The sequence below is a fragment of the Onychostoma macrolepis genome, chromosome 24, assembly GCF_012432095.1.
Source record: "Onychostoma macrolepis isolate SWU-2019 chromosome 24, ASM1243209v1, whole genome shotgun sequence".
Classification (NCBI taxonomy): Eukaryota; Metazoa; Chordata; class Actinopteri; order Cypriniformes; family Cyprinidae; genus Onychostoma; species Onychostoma macrolepis.
This window is the reverse complement of record NC_081178.1, coordinates 12,248,245-12,261,293: the sequence shown is the minus strand read 5'-3', so window position 1 is coordinate 12,261,293 and position 13,049 is coordinate 12,248,245. Positions and strand designations below refer to the sequence as shown.

At 35.5% G+C, this 13,049-nt stretch overlaps 2 protein-coding genes across 2 annotated transcripts; one reads left to right on the top strand and one right to left on the bottom strand.

Moving 5' to 3' along the window:
* Window positions 1-1,114: 1,114 nt before the first annotated feature.
* Window positions 1,115-6,113, bottom strand: si:ch211-161h7.5 (uncharacterized). Its single transcript, XM_058764626.1, has 9 exons — window positions 6,102-6,113; window positions 5,467-5,502; window positions 4,158-4,266; window positions 3,913-4,057; window positions 3,680-3,793; window positions 2,650-2,794; window positions 1,834-1,982; window positions 1,613-1,752; window positions 1,115-1,522 (listed from the first exon to the last, which is right to left on the bottom strand). The coding sequence occupies exons 1-9, from the start codon at window positions 6,111-6,113 to the stop codon at window positions 1,368-1,370; spliced, it is 1,005 nt and encodes a 334-aa protein (XP_058620609.1). The 3' UTR covers window positions 1,115-1,367.
* Window positions 6,114-6,756: 643 nt separating this feature from the next.
* Window positions 6,757-7,791, top strand: LOC131533549 (cystatin-B-like). The gene is made up of 3 exons (XM_058765893.1): window positions 6,757-6,946; window positions 7,027-7,128; window positions 7,276-7,791. The coding sequence occupies exons 1-3, from the start codon at window positions 6,875-6,877 to the stop codon at window positions 7,402-7,404; spliced, it is 303 nt and encodes a 100-aa protein (XP_058621876.1). The 5' UTR covers window positions 6,757-6,874; the 3' UTR covers window positions 7,405-7,791.
* Window positions 7,792-13,049: the final 5,258 nt, after the last annotated feature.

Genomic DNA, 13,049 nt, shown 5'->3' with positions numbered 1-13,049 from the left:
TTACTGGCTATAGCATTATTTTTCAGAGAAACAGCTATGTAAACATAACATGATTCCGTGACAGCTATACGCTGCGTTTTCCGACAACTGGAGGTGGGTAGGATCATACAGATTAAAGGTGCAGTATGTAATATTGCCAGCGGTTGAAATGGGTACTGCAATTCCGGTGTTGTGCCCAATTCTGACCCCTGCCAGATTATTCCCACCCCCCCTAGTATTGGTAGGTTTAGGGTTAGGTGTGGGGGAGGGGTTAGGATTAGGCAATCAAATAGCGATTTCAACGAGAGGGGTAATAATTTGGCAGGGGGTCGAAAATTGGCACAACACCGGCCCGGAATCTGCCCGAAACGCACATTTCAGAGTAAAATTACTGGATTACTTTTCAGAGAAACAGCTATGTAAACACAACATGTTTCCTAAATATCTATAAACATATTATGTTATTTTTTGGCTTTAGAAGAGTCAAAAACTTGCATACAGCACCTTTAAATGGCAACCAGGTTTGCCAAAACCAAAAATGACGTTAATAAAATACTTTAATTTAAAAAAAATCTCATTTTAATTTACTTTAACTTTATGTATTAAAATAACTTAAACTGAAATTGAAATTAAAATATAAAATGTCAAAACCCCCCCCCAAAAAAAAATTACTAAAACTTTAAAATATAAAAATAAATCAGATTGTAAATATTAATAAAAATTAAATAATAGTATCTCAATGATACTAAAATAACATTGATAACTCAACTAGCCTATGATATATCATATTTCTCAGACTACATTTTAAATAAATGTTTACATTTCATACAATTATTACAAATAATAGTTTTCCTTTTGTGTCCAATGCAATTTAATTTATAACTTCAATTAAAAAAATTAAGACTTTCACATTTTTTAAATACAAGTTGCAGATTTTTTTATTCATCATCAACATTTTAGCCACCATATACTGCAAGTAGTTCTTATACAAATCAATACACAGTTCATTAATTTGACTGACATTTGACATAATGGGATTGTGATCATGATTCTATTTTCAGTCACCACTAGTTGGGATTAAGCCAACAACCTCTTGACTTCCCATCTAAAACTTCACAAAAACTTTAAACTCTAGTGAGCTTTATGATTTTATTGCTGGAGAAAAATGGTACATAACAGTGCATAGATCATGGTCACTGTAAAGACACCCCCTGCCCTGATAAGAGCAGTTAAATTTGTGTAACTCATTTACAAGCTTTGCATTTTAGTTTTTACTTTATCATTTATCAAATTTACATATTTACACATTTTGAACGATTACAAAAATAAACAGCCTTGAAAAAGAATGATGGCAAATATAAAATCAAATGATACAAACATTATTCAGTTTAAGTGAAGATCTTCTTCTGCTTTTCAGCAATTTCCATAGGTGATATCGTCTCCTCGACATTCATGCCTTTGTAGACAGGATGTTTAATATGCCTCCATATAACCAGCAACACTTTGATCGCAAATAGTGTACAAGTCAACCCCAGTAAAGCAGCTGTGGAATACAACAAAATATTGCTGTCATGAAATATGGCTCAACAGATTAAGAACACTACAGCAAAGACGTTATCACATTCATGCTCACCTATATAAATTCCGCTGCGGCTTGGATCTGCAGATTTAAAGTTCTTTGTCATGTTTCCACTCAAGGCCACAATAACAACAGGGTAGACTGTCAGAATGTATCGTAGGTGCTTTTCAAACACAAAGTTCTCAACAATGAACCTGTAAAATAATAATGCATTAATCTCAAAATTAATGTCTTTCATTTAAAATCCTTCATTTATTTGAGTTCCATGGTCTTACCAAGAAATAGCTTCACCCAAAAGAATAGAGAGAGAGACTGTTGCTGCATCTGACTGTGTCATTCCAGCATCATATCTCAGCACAACGGTGAAGTTAATCAGGGTGGCAATTGTTGTCCATGTTGTGTATGTTGCAATGCCATTCTGAACCTGCGAGATTGAAGATGCAAAATTAAAAATGCATAATGTTTTTAAAATGGTTTGAGATGCTGTTAAAGGTCCCATGACATGCTGCTTTTTGGATGCTTTTATATAGGCCTAAGTGGTCTCTAATACTGTATCTGAAGTCTGTCCCGAAATTCAGCCTTGGTGCAGAATTTCAGCCACTATGAGCCAGTCCCATAATGAGCTTTCCTTAGAACGCGCCATTCCTGTGTCTGTAGCTTTAAGGACGAGAGAGACGGGGCAAGGTGGAGGGTGGGTGTGTGGCCTTAACCAGCTTGCGCTACCATGCGTTAATGTTGACAGTGGATGTATCGCAATGGCTCATAGACACGCAGTCATTCAAGCTTTTCAGTTTGACCCAGAATCTGATCCGGATGGAGAAGCACCGGATGAAGAAGTTGCAACTCAGCAGCTACAGCAGGACGTCTCCGAATGGTTAGTTTAAAATATTGTGTCTGGATACGGTACTTTAGTTGGCTTGTTTATGTATGCTGTTACAGTTATTATCATGTAGCTAATGCTAGCCATAGGCTCGGATGAAGGAACTAAAAAAATAGGCAGGCTAGGGGAACTCATATTAATGTTAAAAAACCTCATAGCGTGAAATTTTCATGCCATGGGACCTTTAAGTAAAATTGTAATGGTCTCTCACCAATATCCGTATGCACCAGAGGTCTACTTTGTGATATTTGTTTAACCAGGCTCCATATTGTTTGAGTCCATGACAGGAGAAGATTATCAGCAAATAGTTTGTGAAGGCAATCAAGCCAAGGATAATGAATGCAGCAATCATCACCCTTTAAAGAAATGCAAAGAAGTTTATAAGGATTCTGCAAACAATCAACAATAATGAGACAGGTAAGTATAATATAATTATACAGCAAGTATTAATATATAAATTATATATACACATATCATTTTATGCACAAATTATTTCTTTTTCTGTACAAGCGCAATGTATTGTACATATAGCCTAGTATATGTACATAATTATTTTCCTCAAATATAAGTAGAATTTCCTCTTTTAAAAATATATTGAAAATATATTTCAATTTTATTACTTGAATATACACTGGTAGCCAAAAGGTTTTGAAAACCGTAATATTGTGAAATATTACAATTTAAATGAACTGTTATTTATTTATTTTAAAATATAATTTATATTATAAAGCTGAATTTTCAGCAGCCATTACTCCAGTCTTCAGTGTCACATGATCCTTCAGGAATCTTTCTAATGTGCTGTTTAAGAAACATTTCTTTTTTTTATCAATGTTTTCGCAGTTTTTACTGTTATTTTTAAATATAATAAATACTGTTTAATGAACTTTCTATTCATCAAAGATCACGGTTTTATTATGGTTTCCACAAAAAGCAACACAATTTTTGATAATGAGAAATGCTTCAGCATATTACAATGATTTCTTAAAGATCATTCGACACCGAAGACAGGAGTAATGACTGCTGAAAATTCAGCTTTGCCGTCACAGAAATAAATTAAATTTTAAAATATACTAAAGTTGAAAATAGTTATTTAAAATTGTAATAACATTTCACAATATTGCTGTATTTTTCATTATATAAATACAGCCATAAGAGACCAATAATATTTAAAAATCTTTAATATTACAAACTTTTGGCTGCCACAAACAATCAGAATTGTTTTTAAAAAGACATAAACTTACTGTCTGTCCCACAGAAAAAGCCAGATTATATTTAGCAGCATGTTTACAATCCAGGTTATGAAGAATACATATGGCAACACGGCGGGACTGCAGTACATTGGACCATAAACAGTCCTGTGAGAACAATATACATAATAGTATCATTGACTGCAGCTTGTTATTATTACAAAATCAAATTTCTTACCTCTTTATTTTTTTGATTACCATTTGATTCTAGCTCACTGAGTCCTTACCTCCTGCAGGTAGTGGTGAGGATGTAAACATGCATGAGCGACAGCCAAGTGTAGATGACACCCCAGATTGAGAAGGTCCACCCCGAGGGAGTGATTTCTGTATTGTATTTATCTGATATCGCTCCAGTGTTGTTCCGAAAAGGACCTGCAAAAAGGAAAAAATAACATTGTAGCAGTCTATTTAACCAAAATGCAATTTAGCACCTTACACTGGAAAAATTATTATGTTTATCTGCTGTATATACCAGTTCCTGGTCCAGCAAGTCCGTTGAATATGATGCAGATGATGAAAATGACAACCGAAAGAACTATGAGTGTTAAACGGGCAACGCTGTGACCTCCCATCGTGAGCAGCTGAAATAAAGAGAATGCTCTGTTTGTTGTTATCTGAATATATATATATATATATATATATATATATACGAAGAGTTCATTTGCAAAAACCGATAAATGCCACTTTTAAAAAAAATGTAGCCCCGATCTGAACCCTAAACACGTCTTGTCAAATAAGACGATATTGTCCACTTTTAAGGCATCGCGAGTTCATGTTTTAATGCAGAAGCCGTCAAGCGCCCTTGTTGTTTTTGAACAGAAGCCGATAAATCCATTTTTAGCGAATCAGCGCGCTGTATTCAGGTCAGGTGACAAGGCTATTCACTTTGAAAAGACGTGCTAGCTGAGAGGAGTTTCGTCAAAGGTGACTAAAAGTGATCGAGGATGGATAATTTCGACGAACTTGATGAACCTGTGATATCTTCTTCAGGGTTTAAAGGAAAATAAGAGCTGAAACGCTTTCACGGAGCCTTGCAAAAGCAGCGCGTTACAATGGTGAGGGAAAAGCTCCGTGTATTGCGTGTAATCACTAATCACATCCATACAGTTTATGATCACAACAACAACCTTTGTCAGGCATCTGCATTGTCATCTGAGGAGATTACAAAGATTAAACGAGTGTTTTTTTTGTTGTTGTTGTTTTTAACTCTAACACACGAAATGTGGAGTTATCTGCTTTTGCTATAAAAAATAAAAAACACTTAATAGGCTTATGTAAAAAAAAAAAAAACCGGCTACACTCTCAGAAATAAAGGTACAAAAGCTGTCACTGGGGCGGTACCTTTTCAAAAGGTACACTTTTGTACCTATTAGGTTAAAATATGTACACTTTAAGTATTAATATGTACCTTTAAGGTACCAAAATGTACCCTTTAGGTACAAACATGTACCTTTTGAAAAGGTACCGCCCCAGTGACAGCTTGTGTACCTTTATTTCTGAGAGTGTACTTTCAGTGAACTTTAATTGTGTAAATTACCTGTATTTGTTTAAGTTATTATTACTTAATCAAAACAACCCAACTAGTTTGATTGATACTTGGAATGCGCAATAAAAATAAACTCTTCGAGTTAATTTGCAAAAACCGATAACTCCATTTTTCTTTTTCTTTTTTTTTCAGAAATCACGTTTTTTAAATTTTATATATATAAGCTCAATACAGAAGCACCCTCACATATGCATTTATAAGTAAATTAAACAAAGATGCAAAACTTGCATCTTACCTGCGTCTGAAAACAGTTCCAGAGTCTGAAAGCAAGCTTTGAAGAGAGAGGGAAGTTACCGTAACACTCTGAGGACTGACTAACACAAATACTACACCCGTGGGACTGGTTTTATAAAGGGCAGGTTGTGTAACTGTATGACTACACGTGCTCAGTATGTCATTTGAATACAGGTGTACAATGGCTGTCAAGGCTACCATTTTTTCTTCGCATGCACTTCCGCTGGTTATGAAAAATTCTTACACAACTAACTTATCTCACACTTTGATTTAACAAAAATTAGTTGTTGGTGTAGGGTTTTTTCTTTTAAAATAGTTTCTGTTTCTGTTTCCTTTTTTTTTTTTTTTTTTTTTTTTTGTAAATAAATAAATAAATAAAAAAGTTTTATAAAGTCAAAAAACTACACTTTTTTTATCCACAGGTACATGTCTGATAACATGGCTTAGTCATTAACTGTGTGTGTAATAATGTCTTTAACAGTTAAGGAAGTAAATGTATGGACACATGTATGGACACATGATGAAGCATATATATATTATGAAACACATCTGAACATGTGTTGAAGAAGTGATATTGCCATTTATATAGATTTTAACAAAACATGTTTACAATCATGCTTTAGAAGGGTTGCTTACCCTGTTATACATTTTGCAAAGTTTGGTTTCATCTTAAAGATTTGCAGATTTCCTTAAAAGACCATGATTGACTGGTATGTTTGTTTGGTTTCATTCAAATGTACTTAACAATTCGTGTATCTTCAAGGGCAACCTTTTGCATATTAAGTTTCAGTACAAGTTGTTCTTTACCAAACCAAATAACATTTTAAAAAGTAAAACAACAAATAAACAACAAAAAACTATAATAATGTATACAATACATGACAAATATTGTAGTAGGCTATTTTTAAAAAATTACAAAAATATGTTTAAGATTGAGTTCATTCACAGAAGCATCAGTAGTCACCTGGAGTCAGTTGCGTATGTAGAGTTTAGGAAAAAACCTGCGTGAATTGTTTACTAAATTTTTTATTTTATTTTTTTATCGCGTTAAACAATTATTTATATCAAAACTATCCACGCCCTAACATGTTACATATGCGGCAATACTTAGGATCAAACCACTTCGTAGGGGGAAGATGAAATATGAACAGAGATACATTACCGCAGGAATGATCAATATTTTATGTTTAAACTTAAATATTCATCATATTTAGACATTAAGCACAACAGCCGAGAAGCTCTTATCTGTTTATAAACTACAACACTCTTTGGTCTATTCCACAAAAATGGTCTGTTCCAATGTCTCGTGATCACCAGGAAGTAAACTTTCCATTCAGTCAATTTTATAGTGAGAAGACTCCTGAGTATTTTAATAGTATTTAAAGTTATATAACCTTTCAGTATATAAAATGCCTTTACTTTGTGGCGGAACAACTGAGGCGAAAGATGCGAATGAAGAGGTGCAGAAAATATGCGATGAGGTTGGTAACTTTACATTGCAGATAAATAGAAATAGTGAAGAGATGCGTCACACAGTCTAACAGTTCCCGTTTTTCCAAAGATAAAGTCTCATGCCGAGGATAAAGCTGGGCGCAAGTTTGACGTCTTCACCGCAAAAACGTTTAAAACACAGCTTGTTGCGGGGACAAATTACTTCATTAAGGTAAAAGAAAATCCCTGTGATTTTATGAATGAACATATAGGAGTACCCTGTTAATGTACTGAATATGTCTGTTAAAGAGAGCCTCAGATATAGCCATTAACAGCTATAAAAGTTTTTAAAAGCATTGTTGTAAATGATCTGTTTCAGGTGCATGTAGGTGGGGATGAGTGCATTCATGTACGTGTCTATAAAACTCTGCCCCATGCTGGAGAAAAACTGGAGCTGCACAGCATACAGACATCCAAGGCCCATCATGATCCTATTGAATACTTCTGAATGAAACCAAGCAAATCATCATAAGTACTGCCAAAAATACTCATGCAGCTCAATGTTACCATTTTTACACAGTAAATGTTACATTTCCACCTGAAGATGAATATTAACTCATTTATTACATGCAATGACCTTACAAAATGTATTCATTGACTAGTGAGATCATGGGTAAACATTACCAGTGAAACTCACTGTGAATTAAGCAATCCTATAAATACATGCATCCATTATGTGTGTGACATAGCTGTAAAATAACAGTTCATTTTCTCTCCTGCATACTAAAAACATCACTTAACTCACATCTAGTTACCTATGCCAGTAGTTTGGTCTTCATATTTTGGGCTTTGTAATTAGTGATACTAATGTAATAAACACTTATTTTATACTTAACTGCCTGAAATGTACATTATTCACATAAAATGCATGAATGAACAGTTTTAAATGGTGTTTTTTTGGGGGGGGGTATTTGGATTTATTCAAGTTAACGTAAAAGTGCAGGATTATATGAGCTGGGTTTTATCAGTGTAAAAATAAATAACAAAAAATTAAATTTAAATAAAAATAATTACAGTCAGGGTTGCTGCAGTATTTTTAAGCTCAAAATTAAGACTTTTTAAGACCTGCACAAATAATATTAATACCATATGAGCAGGGTAGGGCAATGTCTATGGTAAACTATTAAGCTGTAAAATGACTGTAAAAAGCATGATTTACAGTTCAGATACATGTTTTCACAAAAACAAAACGTTTTATAAAATGATACACTTCACATTTCAGCCTTTAAACCATTTTTAAGAAAATGTTTGAGTCAAAATTATTAATTATTATATTAATTTAAACAATTATTATCAATAAATTATCATATTAATTAAATAACATACAAACACATTTTACTGTTTAGATTTTTATAATAAAGTATCTTCTCATGGATCCACCAGTTCACATTTACAGCTCTGCGTGTTTGCAGGGTAAAAACCTGGGTCGATTTTCATATTGGTCTGAACAAAACAACCCAATGTCCCTATCCCAGAGGCTGCAGTTCTAGGACCCTATTTTTTGGGACAGCACCATCTAGCCAATTCTACTCCAACAGAGGAGACCTGATTCAAACATCAAACAAACATATGCAAAGACTAGATCCATGGAAACTATTCATTTTTTTTTTTTATCTTTCCATCTTAGTTGTAATGTAAGAGCTAGTGTGAACTTGAGCGTGTGAGAAGGTGTCAGCAATCTCCATTTAGCCTATTTAGCTGTTCATTTTGCTGCTGGATGTTGTAAATTAGTATTTGTATTCAACTTATTTTACATTTATTAAAGTACTAATAATCACACTAATTTGTACCGCAATTGTTTTACCGTTTACTGCACTTTAAGTGGGTCACACATCAGACGTGAAGCGCTGCGGCTAATGAACTGAAGTCTTGCACAGACACAAGTCTTTCTATCCAAGAAAACTGAATTTAAAACCAGAATATATAAAGAATATATTGAAATAAATTAGGTTAAATATTTCAAGAAGGTTATCAACAGATATGTTTAGGGTTAGGAGTTGGTTAGGACAATAATTAAGTAGGCCTATATACAATTAAACAACTAATTCCTTAAAAATAATAATACACAGAATTGAATAGCAAGTGCTATAAAATAGTATGAGCCGCTAATAAAAAAAACAAAAATAAAAACAAAAGTTAAAGCGTCACATTAAGCTGTATAGCAATTCAGGTCTGTACCCAAATTTAAGGCCTCTTGAAATCATAATTAAGACATATATACAATTTAAGTACAAGACTTTTTATGACCTTAAATTTGATAAAAGTAAATTTAAGACTTTTTAAGGACCTGCGGGAACCCTGTAAAATAGAATCGGCGCTGCGCAGAATGATCAGTGCATGACATCAAAGTACCGCGAGAGAGAGAAGAGAGCATCTCGCGGGACTTTGATGTCATACACTGATCATTCTGCGCAGCGCCGCTTCAAGTCGAACACACCTAATGGTACAAAATGTTAAGGAAATATGAGATACAGTCTATAAATGCCATTTGTGCCATATACATTACTTTTTATTGCTAAAATTCATCAAATGTGTTAAAATAAATGTATCAAAATATTTATTAAAACAAAACTGTTTAAAACAGTCAGGGCAGTGTCTGAAAAGAAATTGTATATATATATATATATATATATAATTTCTTTCAGACATCAGTTTCTTCAATTGGTTGTCACAGTAATGACACTAATTTGTGGAAATTCAGCACATTGTGAGTTCCACAAATCTGAAGGCATTAGGCCTATTTGTAAATTGACTGTTAAGATAAAACATTTTGCACAATTTATTATCTGTGATACCATTATAGCCAATGGATGCCTGTATAGCTATATGTAACAATTCTTAGTTGCTAAGAAATTGTCATCAGACATAAATTAATTTTATTACATTTGGATTTGGATAAATGTTTAGATATTATCAATGGCTACTTTTTGACTTTATCTGTTTTTTTATTCAATTGTTGTGTTGTTGATGTGTCAGTTATTGCAATATTATTTCAGTCAAACCTATAAAACGCTTTGTTACCCCAAACTACATAGGCCTATAAAAGCCTGATCAGTGACATAAAAGTAATCAGAATGCAGCTACTTTTTCTTTTATTACTCATTGACGCTACTCCCTTTAAGCGCTGTTGGAAGCGAATGATTTTTATTTTTTATTTTTTGGAAGCGAATTGATTCAGCACTTCGACACTTCTGTAAGGATGCATTAAATTTGACAAAGCGGTTTAAGTATGTATTGATCTTAATTGTATTGATTTTAATTGGCTGTAAAAGTTTTATATGGGAATCCTACACAACACACTGAACTTTTAACTATGTATTGACGAAAAAACGCACACCTTTTAGACCAGTTTCACATGAAACATGATGTCTGGACTGCCACAAATACTGCCTAAACAAAATACTGGTTTTGTGCACTTTTTATGTACCAATATTTTAAATTGGCCTTTGAACTTGCATGGCAAAAAAAAAAAGCCTTACCTTGCCAAAAAACGGACAGAACCCATTGATCTAATGGCATTGTTGAGCACTCCAAATCCAAATGCAAACTTTGCACGATGCAACAATCAGAGGCAGTAATTGACAGTAATCTGATCCAATGGCATACAGGCATTGTCAGAATGACAGTCCTCTAGTCTAGCCCAATGATGTTGGGGGAATCCAATGGGGGCGGCAATCATATTTTAGGGTGTCTGTGCCACTCTTGATCACAACCCTGTTAAAATGTAGCGGCAGTACGTGCGCTCATTGGCGCCCCCTCCAGTAGGCGACCGCTTAGCTTGCCTATGCCTACATTTACATTTACATTTAGTCATTTTGCAGACGCTTTTATCCAAAGCGACTTACAATTGGGGAATACATAAAGCGATTCATCTTGAAGAGGCAATCCGACAAACAAAGTGCTTGTAACACCAAGTCTCAGGCATTGTTTAAGTAAGTACAAGCTAGCAAGGGAAGGAATAAATAAGGAGAAAGAGTTTTTTTTTTTTTATGTGTAGGGTGAAGTCGAGTAGTGTCGAAAGAGATGAGTTTTCAGCTGTTGCTTGAAGATTGACAGGGATCCAGCACTCCGAATATGGGTGGGAAGATCATTCCACCAGCCAGGAATGGTGAACGAGAATGTTCTGGAGAGTGATTTTGAGCCTCTTTGTGATGGTACCACGAGGCGTCGCTCACTAGCAGATCTCAGACTTCTGGAGGGTATGTAGATTCTTAATAGTGAGTGCATGCAGGCGGGTGCTGAGCCTGTGGTTGTTCTATAAGCAAGCATCAGTGTCTTGAACTTGATGTGAGCTGCGATTGGTAGCCAATGCAATGAGATAAAGAGAGGTGTGACATGGGCTCTTTTGGGTTCCTTGAAGACCAGTCGTGCCGCCGCATTCTGAATCATTTGTAGAGGTTTGACTGTGTTTGATGGAAGTCCAGCCAGAAGAGCATTGCAATAGTCCAGCCTAGAAATGACAAGGGCCTGGACAAGAAGTTGTGCAGCATGCTCCGTCAGAAAGGGCCTGATCTTTCTGATGTTGTGTAGTGCAAACCTGCAAGATCGAGCACTCTTTGCAATGTGGTCTTTGAAGGTCAGCTGGTCATCAAAGATTACACCAAGATTTCTGACCGAAGTTGATGGGGTAATTGTTGATGAACCTAACTGGATCGTGATGTCATGCTGTAGAGTTGGAGCGGCGGGAAAGACAAGAAGCTCAGTCTTTGCCAGGTTGAGCTGAAGGTGATGTTCTTTCATCCATGCCGAGATGTCCGCCAGGCAACCTGAGATCCTTGCAGCTACCGTTGGATCATCTGGTTGAAAGGAGAGATAGAGCTGTGTGTCATCAGCATAGCAGTGGTAGGAGAATCCATGTGCCTGTATGATGGGACCCAGTGATGTAGTGTATGTGGAGAAGAGGAGGGTCCAACAACCGATCCCTGAGGAACCCCAGTGACCAGTGTATGTGCTTTGGATACCTCCCTCCCAGGCCACCCTGAAAGACCTACCAGTGAGATAGGATTCAAACCAGCGAAGTGGAATTCCAGCGATGCCCAGTGATGAGAGAGTGGAGGAGTATCTGATGATTGACAGTGTCAAACGCGGCAGATAGATCCAGCAGAATGAGGACTGATGATTTGGAATGGGCTTTTGCAATTCGCAGGTCTTCAGTGACCGAGAGAAGCGCAGTCTCAGCTGAATGGCCACTCCTGAAACCTGACTGTTTAGCGTCCAGTTTGTTGTTCTGTGAAAGAAACAATGAGACCTGGTTGAAGACAACACGTTCAAGTGTTTTCACTATGAATGGAAGGAGAGAGACAGGTCTATAGTTTTCTATAAGAGAAGTGTTTAATGTAGGTTTTTTGAGCAGTGGGGTTACCTGAGCCTGCTTGAACGCAGTGGGGAAGATGCCTGTGAGGAGGGTGTGTTGATGATGTGTGTGAGTGTCGGTAAGAGCGTGGGAGAGATTGCTTGCAGAGGGTGTGAGGGGATTGGGTCAGGTCAGCCCAGCCTAGAAGAGGTACTGAAAATAGTTATCAGATAGCCTAAATATTTTAGAATAGAGTTGATCTCATTCTTTTACACTGGCCAAATAGTATTTCAATTGTTTCAAACAATTAAAATTAAATTATGCAGTTTTGCTGATAAGGTGAACATCTTTTAGCTATTTTTAGTGGAAACCGATAGGCCTATATTTATTGCAGTGTAGCCTAAATACAATTGTCTCACTCACTCGTTGAAGTGATCAAGCTCATCCATTACACTACAGATATGTCTAAATTCATATGATTTTGGTTTAAATTTTGTTTAATGACTATGTAATTTCAGTGCAAAAAAAAAAAAGTAATTTCAATGCTTATCTCCATTAATGAGAGTGGAATATTTAATGTAGAAATGTGTATATCGACATGAAAACAGAGTTTAAAATCGTTGTTTGCTTCATTAATTTTCTCACTCCAGGAAAAAGACTTCGTACACATGGCTCAGAGTTTGCGTGCAGGTGCGCAAATTTTACCGTCAAGTTTGTTTTTATAAATTCCACGTTTTGCATAGGAAGTGGCGTACGCCTCTTTCAGGGCGGGTTTTGTGAGTACGCAACGGCTATAAATG